The sequence below is a fragment of the Notothenia coriiceps genome, unplaced genomic scaffold (assembly GCF_000735185.1).
Source record: "Notothenia coriiceps isolate Sejong01 unplaced genomic scaffold, NC01 NC01_scaffold00036305, whole genome shotgun sequence".
Classification (NCBI taxonomy): domain Eukaryota; kingdom Metazoa; phylum Chordata; class Actinopteri; order Perciformes; family Nototheniidae; genus Notothenia; species Notothenia coriiceps.
In genome coordinates this window covers 160,855-182,201 of record NW_011369006.1, presented here as the reverse complement: position 1 = coordinate 182,201, position 21,347 = coordinate 160,855, and the positions used below count along the sequence as shown (strand labels likewise).

Sequence of the window (21,347 nt, the reverse complement as noted above, 5' to 3'; positions counted from 1 at the left end):
GGGGAGGGGCTTAGCGGGGTTACGATGGTCTTAAGTGGTTGACCACATAGTGACCGTTGGGCTGTGAGCCAATCATAAGTAAGTATGTGACACCATGACCGCAAAACCACGCCCACATTGGAACGCTGTTCATTGAAGGAAAAAAAAGGAGAATGTTGTTCCTCACTTCCTGCGGCTCTTTGAGATAAAAAAAGACTGCACTTTCCAGTTGGGTTTTTCACTGTCTTCCTCGTGCCATCTCATTGAATCATGCCCAGAATAATTAATGGTATTTCTATTGTGCATGCCCATCCCCAAACACCAGAGCAATGACAACTAAGTGAATGTTGTATTGTTACACAGCAGTATTTAAACACATATCTGTGGTAGTAACTTTTGATACAGACTACAATGACACCTCCATTGCATTTCAAGTTTGTTTGCTTTACTTCACAGGCTGATACTGTCATTTCAGCAGAATTACAGGTTCAAGAACTTATAGGAAAATGTATTGAATTGGTATAACACACAAAATAATCTGATAAAAAAAAAACTAGCATGATGTTTTAAAAATGTATCAAAGACAAAAGGTATTTTCTATGCTTAAAATACAATTACCAGCATTCATTAGGAAATGGTGCGCAATTTAAGCCCCAAAGATCAGGAACCCAGAGAAGGTGGTGTCATCATCTTCATCAGCAAAGAGCCCATTGTACAGCTCTCCTCCAGCCACCTGCAGCCACACCTTGTCCCCCGCCTCCAGGTGCAGCACAGCGCCCCCTGCTGCCTGGTCCTCACTGTTCTGGTAGGTATCCGTGGTGTGGATGATCTTCGCTCCGTTCTTCACCAGAGCCACCTTCACGTTCCTGGAGTAGACGGTGATGTGGTAGGTGAAAAAATAGGCCCCTGCTGCGGAGCATGTGAATCTTCCTGTTTGCAGATCGTAGTGATTCTGTGCATTGTAGATGATCTTGTCAAACCGAATGGGAGCATTAAATGATGGCAGTTTACTCGTCGCTGTGAGTCCCACGGAGAAAGCGCTTTTAGAGATAACAACTGTGTCGCCCTTCTCACCCAGTTCCCCTTTCTCGCCACGAAGCCCTCTGTCACCTCTATATCCTATACTCCCTTTATGACCTGGGACACCGAGGTCCCCCTTAGGCCCTGACTTGCCTGGGGGGCCCAATGGTCCCAGAATGCCTCTGTCACCTCGAAGGCCGATTTCCCCCCTGGGACCCTCTGGTCCAATAGGTCCAACCTCGCCTTTAGGCCCTTGAGGTCCGGGCAGCCCGAGCTCTCCCTTATTTCCTTTCAGGCCAACGGGCCCTTGGACCCCTTGAGGCCCCATTTTCCCAGGAGGCCCCCGTTCTCCATTGTCTCCCCTTTTTCCTTTGACCCCTGATGGGCCAACTGCACCTGTAAATGACAAGCACACATTGTCCTTTTATGCCCACTGTTCACTGTTGAGTAAAGCCAGATAAGAGAAACCTATATAAGCATAAATGGTGTTAAAGTAGGTGAAATGTATACAGCGGGTACATTTAAATTATTTCAAAACGGGACACTTTACAAACTTTCCAGTGTAGTTTTATGAAAATACATACCGAGTTCCCCTTTGTCTCCCTTGTGTCCATCAGTAGCTGCTGCTCCCATACGGCCAACTTGTCCTTTTAGTGGGTGATTCGTAAATATGTATTGTTATAGATTGTAAAGATGAAGCTTAAGACATTTTAAAATGTGCATAATAGTGAAGTTGTAAAGCAGGATTCTTCTCTTGTAAACTTACCTGGATCACCTTTGTCACCTCTGAGTCCATCTCGGCCGTCTCTGCCAGGTGTGCCATTGTGTCCGGGGTCCCCAGGTATCCCAGGGTGCCCGAAAACACAGCCTTTATTTTGAGTTTCCTCCTGTGTAACACACCTGGCTGCCAGTAGAAGAAGCAACAGAGTGACTCTAAATCCCAGCTGCAACATTGTACCTAATGCACCTGTCTTAAAAAAAGCTAATATCCAACTATGCAAAGTCTTTGGACAGGAGTTAAAGCCAGTTCATAGTTAGCCCTATATCCACATATCTTCACACTCAGGAGGAAAACAGCGGAACAACAGACAGCGAAGACACCAACTAAAGAAAACAAAAGCTGGACAGGAACTTTGGACCACAGTGACCTCTGTCCCCAGTGCCATCTCATTGGTCAGGCTGCGTTTGTGGCTTACTTATTGTGTCTGTCAGTAACATATCCCTTTCAGATGCTTCTCTAGTGTAGTTGAGGCTAATAATAAGCACACAGTGTATGTCAGGGCCACACATGCAGAAGGCCACATACTTTTACATGGGCAGCATTCGGTTCAGTGAGCACACAGGATATCAAGCACAGAGGATGACATCTCTGGCTTTGAATTGAGCAATAATAAGACATTACAAATGGACGCCATTATATTAGCAGACATTTTTATCCTGATTTAAAGAGCAGCATTGTGATAAGTCACTAGATGATAAAATGTTAATTCATGCTTGCTTCGTCTCATATGTGCTTTCTCAAATGCCACCAGTCAGAAACAATTGTCCACATAAACTGGATCACTGACATACAAAAATGACCTTTTGTGGTTCAGAGCCGAATGCCTTGGACAAAGGTTTATCTTAATGACAGTGCCATTTAGATGGTATCTAGATGAATGGTAACCATAGAGCAGACATAAGGTCAAAGAGTTTTCGTAAGATGGTGAAAGCATCATTGAAAACTACAACCAAAGAACATTACAGTATAGGGTTGAAGAGTTACTTCATGGCAGTTCTGGTGGCTTTCTTTGCTACACCCTCCACAAATGCATATCAACTATCTAGCAGCATTATTGGTACAGCAAGGGCTTAAATAACTTACTTAGGGCCACTCACAGTGCTTGCCTTTTCTGGACTATCTGGTAGAAGTATGCTCAACCTAATCATTATGTCATGCTGCTGCCCCTTTATTAGATTGTGTACGGTGGAGAGAGACAGCAGGGAGGGACACAAGGGAGGAGCTGTAACATTAAACCAAGATAAGAGAAAGAACCCACTGAGAATGCAGAAAACACCCCCGACTCCCCAGTTATCAACATACCCAGCTTGTGTGTTTCACAGACTGACACACATATATGTTCACATCCTTTATTTTCTTCTTCAATAATCCTTCTCACAAGCCTCCAGGTATAAATATATTTAAATATATAAACATGACAACACATAAAAGTGCACGTTCAAGCAATGTCTTTACCTGGCACCAGAAATGGGGTCTTTCACACGTGTTGGCTGCTGCACATTGACTTAAAGATGTGATCGAAAGAACAAATAACATGGGCATGGCTCAGAATGAAGGGAACTCATTTCTAACTACCAGGACTCAGTCTCTGTAGTCCCGTAACCAGGCACAACGTGAGGTTGATTTGGTTACAGAGGATACTGCAACAAGTCTTCAAGACAAGATAGCAGAGACGTCGTCATTCATTGAGTTCCATTAGGTTTAAGGCTAAACAATTACACAGTAAAAGATCATTTTATAACAATGATAAATAAATACACAAATGGAAATAAATAGCATACAGCATGCCTTAACAGTGGCTTACAGTATTTCAGATGTTTATAACACTGATGGTTTGTATAGAGATTCTAATACTAAATTATCGATGAGACTAAATTGATGACTTTAAGGTTCCTCGTTAGGTAATCATTTGGACAGTAGACAACGAGCATGTGGCACAAGCGAGGGGACTTTTAAGATCTACAGCATTTGACATCATTGTTTACAAGATAAAACGTTTGGGAAAGCAGCAATTCCAGGGAGATTGAGGTTGACATGGCAGGTGCTACAGAAGAAATGGAGGTTTCGGGGCTACAGCGTTTGTGGTATTAGTAGAAAAACAAGGTCTGGAAGCAGGGGTTAGTAAGGGGTCTACATGATCTGACGGTGCTGGCCGTAGCCCGTCATCCCGGCCTGGGAAGCCCCGCGATTACTGCCCATCTGCAGGCCGATCAAACCCTGACCCTGGCGGAGCTGCTCCTGGCTGAACTCCCGACGATACCCCTGGGCTTTCCTATACAACAGTAACAAATACAGAATGAGGCGAATGAAGCATCACAAGCATGCAAGGGAAACATTTTGAATTTCCTCTGTTTCTCTTTACCTGTTGAACCAGTCTCGGTCACCTCTGTAATGCCCGTCGTCCTTAGTGAGAGCCACGCTACCAAGAGCCATGAGAGTTCTTTGCACGGCTGCCATGTCCTTTCCTACAGCCAGAACAAAATGATCCTTCTGTCATGACGTGTATTGCAAACTGATTATCACCGGGGAAAAATATATATGACGCCAGCGGGAGATGGCATGTAAGTAATCGGAGTTCAAATCACCTTCCCAGAGGTCCACCGTCTGGAATATGTCAGTGGTCGAGACTCCATACGCTTCAGCCGCCTGCAGGAACTGAGAGATCTTCTCCATTTGTTTGAAGGCCATCTGTGTCTCTAGGATCTTCTTGATAGGCTCCTTTCCCCTCGGATACAGGCTGTTGATAAGCCTACAGAGGATCTGGAAAATAACATTGAATTAAATTCACTAAATTAAGGGTTTTAGTTCACTCACATGGTCGTATTTGGCATGTTTAAACGCCATAAATCATATTTTTGTTAGGATTTGGCTGTTGTCCTTGCCTCAAGAGACGCAGAACGTGCATTTAGTTATGAAAGCATTTCAAATTGGGAGTCATTTTCATGTTTTGTGGCTGCGTTGCGTAATTGTCTGTTGAGTAACTTGCTGGTGTGGAAATTGATGTCTCTGCCTTTCTCCTCTGAACATTAGTCAGCTGGAGTGTAAAGTGAGAAGATACTGCAGCATCGTGGAGGGTGCATTTTATAATTGGTTGTTGATTAAGTTTCTAAGTAGGGAGTCTGGGGAGCTTTTCACAGAATGACTCAATGTACAAAACCCTACATTTGCAAAGCAAGCACCAAAACAATTCAAACATTAAAAATCATTGTTTTTACCATAATGGCCTATTCTTCCAGGTACCAAATATAACATATCAATAAATGCAGATGAATATTATTAACTGAGTCCATAAAGAACTGGAAGCATAAAGCCGGTTGCTAGCCTTGTTTGACTCCATAGGCTTTTCAAATCTGACAGACCACTACTATGTTGTATCTTAAATAATTGAATGGCAAACTATTTTAAGCGGCGGTGCTGCAGCCACTCACTGTTCCATCCATCAGCCACTTCTGGAAGTTCTCCCTGCCGGGCTGCGGCCTCTCCATGTTTCCTCCGCACTGAGCCACGATCCAGTCCACCAGCCGCTGCTCCAGATCCACGTCGTACTTCTGCTCGATCTTCGCCTGCACCTCTCGGCTCAGGCCGTAGCTCGGCCCTCTGTTCGCCATGGCAGCTCTCTAGTGTGCAGTGTGTAGTGTAAAGTGGCCCTGAGGAGAAAGGTACACATAAAGGTGAAAAGTGAAATATAAAAAAACATCATATGGTTCCTATAATGAACTTTTGTAGTATATTGGTGAGTTTTTTGGTGTCTGCTGTGAGTCTTTTTGTTTTCAGAGAGTTGACATGTTGTCTACTAAAATAAATACATCTAAAGCTCATAGCAACTCAACTGCAACAATTCTGACAAAAACATCATTATGCTGATCCTATAGTAAGCATTTTGGAGTATAATAGGGGGTCTTAGTGACTACTTTGTACCCTGTTATGAATGGAATTGCGAGATAACTAGAATTCTTAGTTAACATTTTTATTTGTTTACTAAAATAAAAATCTATTAGGGCATTATCATTAACCTTCTTAATGTTTGTAAAAAAGATAGGCCTACATATAAGGGGGAAATCGCAAAAGTATTTCTACATTAAAAAACCTAATTACAGGCTACTGTTCTTTTTAAATATAAGTTGTAGTATGTAAATGAATACTTTGTTGTGTATTAAATAACTACAATTCTTATTGAAAATAGTTATTTCTTTACTACAATGAAAATAGCATTAGAGCATTATACTAAACTATGTTTTGTTTTTTTATTTAGGTTATATAGTCTCTCTCTCTACAGCTTGGCAGTCCACCCACCCTGAAGTAACAAGTACATATAATAGGCAAATAGCAAGACTGCAAAACTGTTCTCATAAAAAAGCATCATTATAGGCTAGCGTCTTTTAAATACCTCCTGTAGTATGTTAGTTTTATATCCACTTTGTTGTTGCACTATAGCATCTAAAGCATCAGAGCATTTAACCATCTTAGTGTAACACATTATCCAGGTTTTATAGTCTCTCCTCCCCAGCCCAGCATGCGCATCTCTGGAGGAAGGGTGTGGTCCATGGCTGCTGTCCCGGACAGGGACATGCCCTCTCATTGCTATGGTAACAATCAAGCCAGTTTCCGGCACGCTGTGTGCAATGATGCTCTGCATGAGGTGAAGTATGACCTCCATGCAGACACACGATGAGAATGAAATATCCTAAATGTCTTTTCAGAAAGTTTGCCCTCTTCCAAAACACGCATTCATACATGCGTATAGCAGATCTATATTTAGCCTGCAATACAGTTTAATTAAATTACGTCAGCTCCTGCTTGCCGCATTTAAAGGTTTCACTTTTGACTTTGACACATTTCTTCAATGCATCTGTTGTTTGACGCGAGTTACATTCAGTAAACTCAAAGGAAATCCCGACACCACGTTGCTGCGCATTATAAAAACATGCTAAAGGTAACTGCGTAAAGCTCACATACTAACTGCGACACTGAATCAGATAATTAAACAAATATAACTACAATGTCATGCACTGAAAGCTGGTTCATTGAATAGAGGCTGCACTTACTGGAGAGGGTGTCCGGTCAGTGTGTCAGATCCGCTGAGCTGTGCAGACTGAGGATGCTGAGCCTGAGCATCCATGCAGCAGAAACGGGATCCTGTCCGGGGGGGGCGGTCACTCTTTATATACGAGGAGGGGTCCCTGGAGACTCCCAACACAAAATGCGACGTGACACTGCTTCCGGACACTGGTCACTCACTCACTGTATAGTGCACTCTGGGCAGCATTAAGTGCAAATTGGTCAAGCATCAACCCACTGTATATACCATTTAAAAATCCTTCATCATAACTGGGAGACGTGTAAAGTCACTATGTTTAGTAGTCATTTACTTGAGTATTTTAAGTTGTTGCTACTTTGTACTTCTACCCTACAACAATTCAGAAGTTAATGGTGTACTTTTTACTACTACATGTATTCATGTTCTGTTGATTGTTTTGTTTTTTATATATTATTACCTAGTACTTTTTACTACTATTACTTAGTTGTATACCCCTTTTATCTAGGCCCTTTTTGTATCTGTTTTATATGTCACGCTGTGGGACTGCGAGAAACAGTATTTCCAATTTTTTTACAATGTATAACACGTAAAACATGTAGAATTCTTGTCAATAAAGCTGACTTTGACTTGACTTAATACCTACTTTGCAGATTTGGATTAATGATATGAAATATTATCAACACCTATATAGTTCCACCTGGTGTAAATCCACAAGCTACCCTGCAGTACACAAAGTCATTCAAACTAGCTGCACCGTTACCAGCTTTGAGAACACTTTAATGATCAATCATTATAAAACATATCATAGATATTATTCTGAAACTGCACAATGACTATTACTTTTGGTACTTTATTTTGATGCTAATACTTCTGTACTTTTACTTAAGTAACATTTGCAATACAGGACTTTTACTTGAAACAGAGCATTCCTAGACTGTGGTATTCTACTTGAACTTAAGTACAAGACACGTCTTCCACCTCTGATAACTGGTTAACAAAGTGTTGTTAGAATAGCTGCTTTAACCGGTTAGTCTTCCTCCTGACTTATTGTTTGTTTGGCTGCAGCAAACACTAAGGTTGTTACAGTATCTGTCTCTTAGTTGTGTAATGAGAGCTAGTTCCTTCTACTTAAGTTTGTTTGTGCTTGATAAGTGTTTGGGGGTAATATGTAAGTATGTATTATCTTAGTTGACTACACAACAAAAACCCTACTTACAAAGCACTTCCTGGTTATATCTATGGTGCAAAAATATGCTTTCTGTAAAACTCAAAGCAAAATGAGCATATAAGTAAACATCGCTCTAGAAGCTTCTCTTGCGTTATAACTGCCGGGCTTTATGCTCTCATAAATAGACGTTTGATTTGAGCTTTGACACAGAAAAATGAGTGACTACACAGCTCACCCACGAGTTAAAGGTCAGCGCTGCAGTGAAGTGGCCCCGGGAGTTAAGTGGTTGGTTGCGCCCCATTGAGCATAGTGCTAGTTGCCAATTACATGTTAATAATCAACAGTCCAGTGGCTCCATTCAGCTCTCCGTGGCTAAAGGCCAGCAGGTACAGGGAGTCATGTAACAGACTGTTCTGCTAACTAAAATACACACTGCAGAAAAAACAACCCTTGATGATTTTGACTCGCTATACAGTACCGGGATTTATTATGTGCTAATAAACTTAGCAAATTGTATTTTTGTGCAGTGTTTACTCCGTATATAAAAGACATGTGCTTATTTTTTATATGTTTCTTAATCATGATGTTTTGAGGTCTGAGTTTGACACTTTTTAGAGTACATTACTTAAAGGTTTCTGGAATCCACATCTCAATGAATAAAATGTTACTATAATATAATATCATTGCATTTCAATATCAACAGCAGTTGTTTGCCAGCTGATTATGACGTGTTGGTTGTGGTAACAGACTGAGACCTGTGTGCAGTGGTTTTATTGGCCAAACGGGTGGAAAGTGATTAAAAAAGGCACAGGACAACTATGAATCAAAGTCAAGAGGGAGGGGGGGGGGAAACAGTCAAACAGTAAGATCGGCAGCATCGGGCCGCAGCAACTGATGCCTCTAACCAAGGCCAACACAACACACTCCATATAATAACCTGGAACACATACATATGCAACCTGAAGATATAAGGGAACCGCTTACAGGGAGGCTGCTGATAATAACGGCATGTTGAAATGACACATGAAGTGCGGGAAGAGGGATAAAAGGTCATATTTGGCGGGAAAAAACATGCCATTGTTTGGTAAACTACTCGAGGGTTGACTTCCCAGCATTCAGTCCTTCTTTCCTCATCTGAGCAACCTCTCAAGCTCACCCCCCCCCCCTTCCTCAGACCAGAGTGGTCAGCTTGTCTATGAGGTCATCGATGGTGTAGACCATGAGCTTGATGTCGTCCCTCTCGGACATGCGGTGCTGGCCTTGTCGCCGCAGGATGACATCGACATCGGCGCTGAGGATGCGTTCGGCCACCTGCATGGAGATGTGCCAGGGCACGTCCTCGTCCTTCAGTCCGTGGATGAGTCGCACAGGACAGGTGATGGGGATGGGACTCTGGAGAACACAGTGATTTTCTGCCTCTTTCAGAAAGTCCATGTTAAAGTCGTGCAAACCCTCCTCCGGGTGCTTGGTGGGCAGAGTCCACGCCCCCTTCTCCTCAAACACCTTGCGTGCCTGCGCAGTCAAACAAAATCCAACTCAGGAAAACATTTAGATTTTCAAACAGAACATGATATATGTGATGTTATCTGATCCCTACCTCCAGAGAAAGAGAGTTGTACACTGTGACGATGTGGTCGGCGGCAGTGGAGATGCCCACCAGAGCTGCAGTCTTCTCCGGTCTTGCAATGGCTGCCAGCAGCATCAACCAACCCCCTAAACTGGAGCCCACCATTATCTACAAGAAAGCAAAAACAGTCAATTCATTGATAACACTCCATCAGTAGATTTGTGCAGCGTAATCTCGGCAGTGGAAGACTAATGATACAACAATTGTTGCTACACAGCGCCATCTTCTGGAGGCATAGTGGAACATACAGTGTATACTAGAGAAAGAGGATGTAATCATTTGTAATAGTGCCAATTCTATTATTGATTTTGCTGTCTGTATGGTTAATTGGTTCTGTAACAAAACTCCTTTTTGTAATTTGTTAAGTGCAGGAGGAGATTTGTAATATAGGAAATTCAATTACAAAATACTACATTTCGCATATACTCAAATTCGTTTTTTCTTATTGCTACTTCAGTTAGATGGTTGAACCTTAATGTGCAGCATAGAATACGTGCAGAGTTTGGTACTAATGTTTGGTTTGCAAATGTGAAGTTTCTCTGTGCTCAACCTAAAGTGGCTAAAGGTAATATTTTGAATTTAGATTATGAAGTATATGTTGATTGCACAATGCCATGGCTGTACAATAATGAGCCTCTGGTTTCAATTGGTTCCCTGTTGGCCTCACGTTAACTATTCTTTCACAATAAAAGCCTTAGACATACAGCTGTGGAAAAAAATGAAGAGACCGCTCCAAATTGTTCTTAAATCTCAATCTCTACATGTATGGCAGCCATTACATTCCCGTGTCTGTTGAATTCCAACACAGAGAAATGTCGCCAGTAGTTTTTCGAATAAAATATAAAAATGTACATTTTACTCAAACACATACCTATAAATAATAGAACCAGAGAATCTGATAATTTTGTATTGGTCTCCAGACTGTATTTAGAGCTGTATATAGAGCTTCACTGATACCTAGATATTAGCATAATATGTACCATTTAATGCATGAATATTGAAAAACCCTTACTGAGTAAAATCAATGTTTTCCAAGTCCTATATTTTGACCAATCTTGGTAAATGATATCAAATGTTTCATATAAAAAGCTAGAACAGTGCTTATTCCTGAGAGCCTGTATCCGGACATTAAACCTGTTCTAAATGCGAACAGACTCTTATATAACTTCCTGTATTAGGCTGCAACCCCCAGTTTGTGCGAGCAGCCATGACCAGAGGAGATATTTACCTGTGGCCCCTCTACTAACTCATCCAACACGTAGAGGACGTCTTTTTTCCAGGTACCGATGGTTCCTTCTGATAGCACCCCCTCCGAGGCCCCATGTCCTGTGTAGTCAAACCTGGGAAACATAAATAGAGCAGACCATGGACACGGGTATCAGAGGCTAAAACATAAGCAAGCCGTGACAGATCAGGGAAAGGTTACTTTTCTTTTAGACATTATGAGTGCAGTAAATCAGCTATATACTGCAGTAAACATAGGATGAGGCTGTTAAGTAGTCAGTGTGATGAAGACACGTCGTATATCTAATCACCTCAGGAATAGAGGCTCAGGAGGATAAGGAGAGGCGTGTAATGGTATTTTTAAAATATGTTAATTAAGTGAAGGAGTCATTTAAAATTGAGAAAACTAAACATAAGTTTTGGAGCAGATACACATTTCCAGTTGTTTCATCGTTTGAATGCACTCCTATAGGAACTAGATGAAACACATCACTGCTTGTTATAACTCTGTTACATTTAAAAAGGTATTTGGCACACAACATAGTGCAAGCAAACCCCTCTCTTCATAACCAAATCCACAGAGAAGTATTTGATATATACTCTTGTGTTGGGGCATCATGCTCCTTGTAATTATTATTTACTTTGTCAACTTTTCTGCCGTTTCTTTGTCTCGTAACGCCACTAAATGTATGGTATCTTAATGATATAGTGAGCATGTATTTTCTCACAGAAAACTACATTTTGTTCCTATTAATACACCTCGGGTGCGTGGTGAATGTATGCATCTTCTCCACCTCATGTATGTTATAGCTTAGCTCCGTATACATCTTTGGTATATCTATAATGAGTAAAATAATAAACTACACAAAATACTACAATATACAACATGAATCAAGTATGATTGCTGAGAAGAAAAGTTGGATTGTTTTGTAGGTTTTTACACATACGATATCCACAACCAACACTGTATGTATACGGTATGTCTGTTTGAACGGATCAATGTTGTACTTTACTGTATGAGTTTTTGAGGACTTACCTAAGGTATGAGTGGCCTAGTGACTTACAGAACTCCTCCAGTGCCTCGGCTTTCTGCCCATTCATGTTGGATCCATATCCCGGGAGGAAGAGCACCCCGGGGCTCTTCCCCTTCACCCTCCTGTAGGCCAGCTTGGGAAGGTCTGGTCGGGAGGCATACTGGACTGTGGACTTGTGTCTCCGGGCCCCTGGTGGACACAGAGCAGAAGATTATTGCTATGGAAAAACATCTTATGTAAATGTTGCACATTAGCCAAGTAGCTAAATTAGAAATACAACTTTGCTGAACACATTGTCACACCCACAGTGGTGTAAAGTAACTAAGTACATTTACTAAAGTACTGTACTGAAGTGCAATATTGAGATACTTGTACTTTACTTGAGTATTTCAATGTTATGCAAATGTCTACTTCTACTCCACTACAGTTCAGAGTTAAATGGTGTACTTTTACTCCACTACATATGTGAAATATAATCAACTCTTAAATCAGATACATACATACAAAGTCATTAAAAAACTAGCTGCACCATTACCAGCTTTCATAACACTTTAATGATCAATAATTATAAAACATATCATATATTAGTCTGAAATGAGCCTTTTTTCGTATGCTGGACTTTTACTTGTAAAAGGGTATTCCTACACTCTGGTACTTTTACTAAAGTACAAGATCTGAGTACTTCTGCACACCCCATTTTATAAGATAAGGCTTCTTCTGACGCTAACTAGAAACCCGCACATGGATAATAGAAAAACAGCGTGGTCATTCTTTTCATGTCGACCACCAAGGACACCAAGAATGCGGGTAGATATTCAACCAATTCACCAATGAATGTAAAAATAGGTTACAAATAAAACTTACATCAAAGGACATGTTGCAAAAACAATCGCAAGCGCTAAATCAGCACAGTTACATGTCCTACATTTTTAAGACGACGCAGTCTGTGTGAGCCACACCCCCTCGTCTGCGTTTAAATGCCCTTATATATAATTTAAACGGTGTGAAATTAATTGTGCCTAAAGTGGAGACTTGAACAGACCTTCGAGACGCTGTGAGGACAAAGCAGCAGGGCCTCCATTACTTAAAATCTGTGAAAGTCCTCTGCGGCAGGACCTCAGCGCGACGGCTGCCATACTGCTCCGCGACCCACTGGGGAAATATCGCGAGACTACTCGTTTACTCGCGTAGCACAACAGTTGTAGTCCATTACAGCAGAGTTCAGTAATTACAAAAATAGTATCAAAAGAAAAAGTAATTATTTCATAATAAAAGGTCCCCGTCAATGTTATTTTTATAGGTTTGATATTTTTTGAATTATATAATTTAGAGTTCAATATATTTATTTTACTTAGTTATTCTTTAATAGTCTGTTTTATATTTGCAATTTGAGAGAAAGTGATCAAGTATTTGTTCACATCCTTCACTTATTCAACAGTAGAAATACTGCACTGTAGAAATCTGTTACAGAAGTCTTGCATTCAAAATGGCTCCTGTGAGTTTGTATTGAGGCCTATGTGATATTATTAGATAAGTAATTATGATGCATTCATGTATAAGGCTAATATTTATTGCAGTTTTACTTCGTGGAAGTGGGGCTAATTTGTCAAGGGGTAATTAAAAAAATCTTGTTGTAAAAAATAATAATAGGTTTTGATAATAAAATAAAAAAATCTTCAATATTTTCCTTTAAAATTAAGGGGAATATAAGTAAACAGCAGCAGAAAATAAAAAAACTGTAGTAAATTTTTTCATGCATCATAGTTTGTAGCCTATTTATTTAGCTTTATTCCCATCGGGATTCAGGAGTCCATGCATTAGTGGCATGTAGCCTAGTGGCTGAGTTAAGAGAGGATCCCCACTATAGGGGTGACTACTTTTATAGGATAATACAAAATATAAAATATAATGTAGGCCTAGTTGCAGCAGGGAACTTGTTGTCTGTGACTGTCATGTGAAGTGTAAGTGTGTAACATGACTCAGAGCGTCACAGGCGGAAGGTCACGGAGCAGCAGAACGGAACGGAAGCGGGAGTAAAAAGCCTATCCGCCATTGTGGAAAATGGTAAGACACTAGGCAGTTTCAGACTGACTGCTAAACCCCGATCTCTGGCAGGATCGCACCTTATAACCTGACGCTTTACCCCACACAGACCCAGCAGAGTCGCCGATTGTAAGAAGCAGACGCGCCGGAGGAAAACGGAACATTGTAGCCGCGAGAGAGTGATTGGACAGCCGGAGAGACGAGCCAGGAAAGCACCGAAGTGCAGAGAGAGGCAGGGGGGAAGAAGCCGTGGACAGTCTCACACACAGCTATCAGTTTCGGTTCCTGGAGGATGTCTGCGACCACAGTCGATCAGGTTGGTGTATTGACACCCTAAAGCGGCTACAAAATAGCCGTGCGGGGGAATGAAACTTTGCGCACAGTTTGATCTGATTTGGCACGCCGGATCAAACAGGCTGCAAAGTCTTTGATATGTGGTGGCTATTAGCTGTAATGTAGGCCGACTGTATTGCCAACCAACTCTAGCTGTAACCGGTTGCCAATGCGGCACCGTTTAGTTCCTGGATGTCACACAGCGTTTGATATCCGGTCAATAAACGCGAAGCAACCTGTAAATGTGCAGCTGATGGGTTTTAGCCCGAGGAGAAGACAATCCAATGTATTTCTGCATGTAGGAAACAGCCTGTTATCTGTGTGTGCTTCTTGTTTCCTGTCGTGATCTGATCTCTTTTTCCTGTGCTGCCCATTATTTCAGAGACCCAAAGGACAAGGAAATAAAGGTAAGGCTTTTAACACGGGTGGTAAAATGGTGCACGAGCCCTCATTTATAAATGCTACTTCATAGGGCGACTGTTTTCATGGAAATTAGCTAACATGCTATCTGCATACTGAGTGATTCTGCTTTGGAAATGTAGCCTAAACTGCAGCTGATGTATGTTAGCAGTGATCCCTAATTCTGCATTTATTTTGATGTTACACAACACTGAGATCTTGTCTTATTTTGGATTATACCAGCATAATTAATTTACATCTTGAAATACCTCTGACTCACATGCAGCACACATATGATGAATTACCATCCTCTTTTTCCATCCTTAGTGCAAAACGGATCAATGCATCAAAAGGATGGAGTCAACGATGATGACTTTGAGCCTTATCTAGGCGGCCAGACAAATCAGGTAATGTCCTAAAATAAACCTTTATATGATCTATACATACCATACATCTGTCACTAGTAGGTGGCCAGAATATAACCTATATTTTATGTCACTTTATACTATACCTAGAATATATTATTGACGAATTAGCTGCACATTTCAGCCATCACACACATTAAAAAGAACTCCATTCCCTTTTAGATTTTCTTGTGTCTCTAAAGATGAAAAATGTTTCTATACCTTAAAGGTGGGGTAGGTAAGTTTTGAGAAACCGGCTCGAGATACACTTTTTGTTATATTCCATGGAATGCTCTTAACAGCCTTAAAGTGCTTTGACAAAAAATCCATAAAAAAATGTCATCTGTGGAAGAAGCCGTAGTACTGTAAAAAGCACGACCAGTCATCTGAGCCGGTCCGGCTAAAGTAACTGGATGGTCTACCTGCCTGTCAGCCTTCCATCTGTGAACAAACTTATCTCGTGCCCTCATTGGTCATGTGCGCATTCGTGTGTGTTGGTCGAGAGGCTCTTTGAGGAAGTGGCAGATTTTTTCCGGCTGTGTATTTTCAAATTCTAGCACACTCGAGCTGGTTTCTCCAAAATTACCTACCCCACCTTTAACTCACAATCCATATTTACTGTGCATAGCATGTCATCATGTTTAATTACTAGATGATTTTATTGTTTTTCTCTCGTCATGTTTAGTACATTACCTGCCTGTCTCCCTATCCCTCACAGAATAACAGCTACCAACCAATGTCTGACCCCTACATGCCCAGCTACTATGCTCCATCCATTGGTTTCCCTTACTCTCTGGGAGAGGCCGCCTGGTCCACAGCAGGAGACCCCCCTATGCCCTACCTGACCACCTATGGACAGATGAGCAATGGCGAGCCTCACTTCCTCCCTGACGGTGTGTTTAGCCAGCCCGGTGCCCTGGGGAACACCCCCCCCTTCCTGGGCCAGCATGGCTTCAACTTCTTCCCTGGTAATGCAGACTTTTCCACCTGGGGAACCAGTGTCTCTCAGGGCCAGTCCACCCAGAGCTCGGTCTACAGTAACAGCTACGGTTACGCCCCCAGCTCTCTGGGTCGGGCCATCACGGACGGACAGGCGGGCTTTGGAAGCGACACCCAGCTGAGTAAAGTGCCGATGCTGAACAGCATTGAGCAAGGTATGACAGGCTTGAAACTGAGTACGGACATGGTGGCAGCTGTCACCAAAACCGTGGGCTCCCCACTGGGCACAGCAGGTATGAGCAGCATGGCAGCCAATAGCCTCCCTCCGCCTGTGAGCTCCTCCGCCCCGAAACCTGCCTCCTGGGCGGCCATCGCCAAGAAGCCGGCCAAGCCGCAGCCGAAGGTCAAACCCAAAGCCAACATGGGGATGGGAGGAGGCGCCATTCCCCCGCCCCCCATAAAGCACAATATGAACATTGGTACTTGGGACGATAAGGGCTCAATGAACAAGCCCCCCTTAGCTCAGAATATGATGCCCCCGCAGCCCATGATGCAGCAGCCTCTCCTAGCTCAGCCCCAGCCCTTGCTGCAGAACCCGTTGCCCCCTCAGCCCCAACACCATCACCAACATCAACAACATCACCAACAACATCAACATCACCAACAACATCAACATCACCAACAACATCAACATCACCAACAACAACAACATCATCACAACAACAACAACATCATCAACACCAGCCCCAACACCAACATCAACACCAGCCCCAACACCAGCCCTTCCAGCTCCACTCTCTCCAGTCCCCCCAGCACCCCCAGCATATGCCCCCTGGCCCCCCTCACATGCACCTCTCCTCTCAACCTGGCCCCCCACAGCCCCTCCATCAGCAGCAGCCCCAGCAGCCCGGTCCACCCCCCAACCGCTGGGTGGCTCCCAGGAACCGTGGTGAGGGCTTCGGTATGGTTGGGGGAGTCCCCCTGAATGCCTCCCCCTGCTCCGGTGAAGTGCACCCCGTGCTGGAGAAGCTGCGCGCCCTCAACAACTACAACCCCAAAGACTTTGACTGGAGCTTGAAAAACGGGCGCGTTTTCATAATCAAGAGCTATTCTGAAGACGACATCCACCGCTCCATCAAGTATTCCATCTGGTGCAGCACAGAACATGGCAACAAGCGTCTGGACGGTGCCTACCGCTCGCTGGGCAACAAGGGCCCCCTGTACCTGTTGTTCAGCGTCAACGGCAGCGGGCACTTCTGCGGCGTGGCCGAGATGCGCTCCCCGGTGGACTACAATGCCTACGCGGGCGTCTGGTCTCAGGACAAGTGGAAGGGCAAGTTCGAGGTGAAGTGGGCGTTCATCAAAGACGTGCCCAACAACCAGCTGCGACACATCCGGCTGGAGAACAATGACAACAAGCCGGTGACCAACTCCAGGGACACTCAGGAAGTGCCTCTGGAGAAGGCCAAACAAGTGCTTAAAATTATCGCCACTTTCAAGCATACCACCTCAATCTTTGATGACTTTGCACATTACGAGAAACGTCAGGAAGAGGAGGAGGCTTTGAGGAAGGTGAGAGATACATAAACATGAATAGATCTGTAAATAGCTTGCTGGTATGCATGTGAGAGTTCAGTACAGTTAGCCTTTCTCTTAAATGGAGGAAACTTTCCCTGAGTCACTGCTCCAGGCTGTAATCAGCTGATCTCGTTCCACCTGCTCCTCGGCAGAGGCTGTAACATCCTGTGGCTGAGCGAGCAGTCTGGTGTTAAGGGAAGTTCCTAGAGGCCTGTTAGTGAATTGACATGCCACCATTACTCATCGGAAGATTCAGGAAAGCCTGAATCCCCATCAGCCATCTTGTGCTGTGGAGATTGCGGTGAAGTGGAGTTAGATGCATAGAGGTTTCCTGAAATAGCCCACATTCCTGGCATTCCTTCTCTCAGACAAAGGCAGATGTAGGCTCTGATCTCTCTTTGAACGCAGAGCCTCCCTGCTCTCCACAGGCTCCTCTTGCTTTATTAGTCTTTAACAACATAAGCCCTGGGCCTGCAAACTGGCTGCCATGTGCCTCAGAGTTGGAACAGTTGGCCTTGGATGTACTAAACGTTCAACCTTAAAAAGAACTGGTTCACAGCATAATACATGGTGATCACATTTGTCTGTGCAAATAGTTGTGAAAGGCTCACCCAGTGGGGAACCTGAAATATGTCCCAGTGGTAATAACAGTGGTGCACCACAAATGTTAGGCTAAGTGGTAAATGCTCCGTGGGAGGCTGTGGAGAAACGGCAGCCGAGGAGAGATTAACATGCTAGCTATTCTGCAGCAGCCATTCCTAGATTCACCAGTATGCTAATCTGATTGCGTTTACAAAAACCCCCACGACCCCCTCCCTTCTTTTTCTCCCACTCCCCCACTGCTGGTGCTCCATTGATGCTGTATTGACTCTTCTCTGCTGACCTTGTTAATATGCGCTGGGTTACTTTCTCATAAATATTTCAAGTCAGTGTTTTCAGGCTTCTGAAAACAACCTGTCAGTAGAACGCCTGTTTCATCCTGCGCTGTGCAGGCGTTGCGCTGTGCTGCTTTTGTAGCCCTGACCTCCTACATGACAGGATAGGAGGCCGGGCGGAGGCTCACCCTCGCCTCGCCTGACAAGGTTAATTGTTCTCCGTTGTTTGGCCTGTCCTTCCCCAACTTTGAGAGGTGTCAAACCACCAAGCTACCTGCACCATAACAACCCCTCCCCTTAGTGCTATCCTTAAAGATGGCTTTGGATCTAAATGTTGCTGCAGGATTTTATTAGCATATCTAATTTGGTCATTAATGCTAAGAGGTTAGTGCTTTTCTTCCTCTGAAATAGAAGCTCATGCTGTTAGGGTGAATACCAGTCTGCTGTCCCCAGGGTGGGCGGCCATTATGGAGATAGAGTTACAGTGCAGTGGTCTCACGGGGATTTTCCCAGACCACTGACATGGACACCCACTCCTCAAAGGACTCTGTATTCCTACCTAATTCTAATCCATAACACTACCTTGAATATTTGATATTCAAGTCGGGCTGTGATAACTTATATTTTGTTGAGTGTAAACATATCCAAACTTTTTTAGTAAATTCCTTCCTTCTTGTAGCGCATACTTCCCTACTGTATCACTCAGTTTGACACTAAACAGAACAAGTGTCCTCACTTCAGTGATTCATTAGTGTTCCTCTCAGTAATGAGTAAGATAAGGAGTGGTTTTTATATTAGGAGCCTAATGGGGCGGTGGTGGCGAAGTCAATAGGGACTTGGCTTGGCAACTGGAAGGTCACCAGTTCAAGTCCCGGCAAGACCAAGTGCTACCGAGGTGTCCCTGAGCAAGGCACCGTTCCCTACACTGCTCCCCGGGCGCCGTACATAATGGCAGCCCACTGCTCCTAACACAAGGATGGGTCAAATGCAGAGAAACAATTTCCCCACGGGGATTAATAATAAAGTATATCAAAGCCTGTAAGTAACTATTTGTATTCCTTGCAACTTCAGTGCATGAATGACAGATGCCGTCAACCTAACATTTATCTTTGAGGTGTAATTGATTAAAAAAAAACAGTGCCAGACCACATTTACTCAAAATTAAAGCATTGAAGTAATAATTGAGATTTGGGGATTAGCAAGAGTGCATATGGACACAACAAAGGCATTACATCTATTATAACAAATCAATTAAATATCGATCGACTTCTTATAGGCTCTTGGATGTCAGATGTGTTCAATGCCTGCCATCTTTACTGGGCCCCTGAGTTATTTGAGGAGATTAAAGGCATCTGTAACTGACAGCATAGAACAAACTAAGTGAATTATAATAGGGCCACAATACAAATGTCATTATTATTTTTCACACATGGTCTACATCAGACCCCACACACATGTACTAGGTAGCTAACATGCTAAACCTCTCCTAATCTCTGACCTGAATGATAGGGACATGTGGGCCCTGAACTTGTATTATCCTGCACTAATATCTGCGTATGTTTGTTTACTGTTGTTCTGATGCCATCCACTGACCATCTCTTTCTGCTTTCTTTCTCTCGCCAGGAGCGCAATAGAAATAAACAGTAATCTCAAGCAAGCTCTCTGCTAGAACTGCAACACTAATGACGTAGGACCTTACATAAAATTTGCCTAACCACGAAAGGAGGAAAGGCTCTCACAACTCTTTCCGCTGAAGACGACAATGTATGTGAACACTTGACAATAGATGGACTCATCCGTATCCGTTGACTGGTGCATCAAACCCCGTGTTCCTGTCTCACGAGAAAAGAGCGTAACCCACTTTGAAAACTGTCTCTAAAGCACTTTCAGTCCTCCTAAACGGCCTCTACCAATACCCTTAACTCTCTAACTCTGTGTTCTTCTTCTTCTTTGATTTTGTTTGTGAGCAACTAACTGACTAACCGAAGTAGTCAGAAGATTTCACCGGGCTTATTTGTAATTTTCTTTTTTTTAATGCCTCAAATGTTTGGGATATTGGTGAGCCTCGTCAGCTCCTGAGGAGAATTAAAGATGAATTTGACTTGAATCTGTATTCAGGTGTCTGACCCTCCTCAGACAGAGGTTTGGATGATTGACAGGTTGGGATGAGATAATTGGGAAACAACTACAATCATGCCAATCATAGGAAGTGTCTTCCCTCCACCTGTTCCCCTTCTTTTTCTGCATCTGTTTCTGTGTACCAAAAGATTACATTATGCAGCGGGCTGGCGAGCTCCGGTCAGTGCACATCTTTGTTTTTTCTCTCTTGTGGTTCTGTCACTCTGAAGTGCATTTGTCTGAGGAGAAAGCTGCTGCTCTGATGTTGATGTACTTTTCGGTACGAAAGCTCAGGCTGTCCTCAACAATTCCAAGCACTTTTGGGAGAATCCCCCACACCGCCCCACCCGCTCGGTCCGAGGGGATTCCCCCAAAGCGGCAACTGCAAGGATGTGACAGTTTTCTCCTCTAGATAACTCACTAGCTAAATAAAAATTATCCATGTTTAGCGCAAAATCTTGCTTTCGTGTTTTTACTCATTTGCCTCAGAAATGTATACATTGACTCACGCACATTAAAGTATAAACTCTCCTCCTGCAGTGCAAGCCTCCCTTTTCTATCTGCATATAAATAAACCATACAGTAGCAGCTCTATTTCTGCTTTGCATATTACAGACAGTGAGTGTGTCAGGGTTTGGTTTGACATATAGTTCAAGTATAACTGTACAGTATATATACGTGAAGATGACATCATGCCGGCTATGTGGGAGGCAGTCTAAAGTCGTTTACAACACAGCTGCAGGCCTAACAACACATACTGGCACACATTACAAAGACATACAGGAAG

At 43.1% G+C, this 21,347-nt stretch overlaps 4 protein-coding genes across 4 annotated transcripts; 1 reads left to right on the top strand and 3 right to left on the bottom strand.

Moving 5' to 3' along the window:
• Positions 1-385: 385 nt before the first annotated feature.
• Positions 386-2,120, bottom strand: c1qtnf9 (C1q and TNF related 9). The gene is made up of 3 exons (XM_010792104.1): positions 1,766-2,120; positions 1,584-1,646; positions 386-1,395 (listed from the first exon to the last, which is right to left on the bottom strand). The coding sequence occupies exons 1-3, from the start codon at positions 1,950-1,952 to the stop codon at positions 626-628; spliced, it is 1,020 nt and encodes a 339-aa protein (XP_010790406.1). The 5' UTR covers positions 1,953-2,120; the 3' UTR covers positions 386-625.
• Positions 2,121-3,115: 995 nt separating this feature from the next.
• tagln3b (transgelin 3b) lies at positions 3,116-6,952 on the bottom strand. The gene is made up of 5 exons (XM_010792103.1): positions 6,826-6,952; positions 5,209-5,427; positions 4,366-4,540; positions 4,143-4,245; positions 3,116-4,052 (listed from the first exon to the last, which is right to left on the bottom strand). Exons 2-5 carry the CDS (start codon positions 5,386-5,388, stop codon positions 3,911-3,913), a joined length of 600 nt encoding a protein of 199 aa, XP_010790405.1. The 5' UTR covers positions 5,389-5,427; positions 6,826-6,952; the 3' UTR covers positions 3,116-3,910.
• Positions 6,953-7,722: 770 nt separating this feature from the next.
• Positions 7,723-13,039, bottom strand: abhd10b (abhydrolase domain containing 10, depalmitoylase b). The gene is made up of 5 exons (XM_010792102.1): positions 12,914-13,039; positions 11,874-12,060; positions 10,842-10,953; positions 9,584-9,721; positions 7,723-9,498 (listed from the first exon to the last, which is right to left on the bottom strand). Exons 1-5 carry the CDS (start codon positions 13,005-13,007, stop codon positions 9,157-9,159), a joined length of 873 nt encoding a protein of 290 aa, XP_010790404.1. The 5' UTR covers positions 13,008-13,039; the 3' UTR covers positions 7,723-9,156.
• Positions 13,040-13,827: 788 nt separating this feature from the next.
• ythdf3 (YTH N6-methyladenosine RNA binding protein F3) lies at positions 13,828-21,099 on the top strand. The gene is made up of 7 exons (XM_010792101.1): positions 13,828-13,935; positions 14,024-14,230; positions 14,630-14,654; positions 14,974-15,053; positions 15,769-16,663; positions 16,741-17,561; positions 20,066-21,099. The coding sequence occupies exons 2-7, from the start codon at positions 14,207-14,209 to the stop codon at positions 20,087-20,089; spliced, it is 1,869 nt and encodes a 622-aa protein (XP_010790403.1). The 5' UTR covers positions 13,828-13,935; positions 14,024-14,206; the 3' UTR covers positions 20,090-21,099.
• Positions 21,100-21,347: the final 248 nt, after the last annotated feature.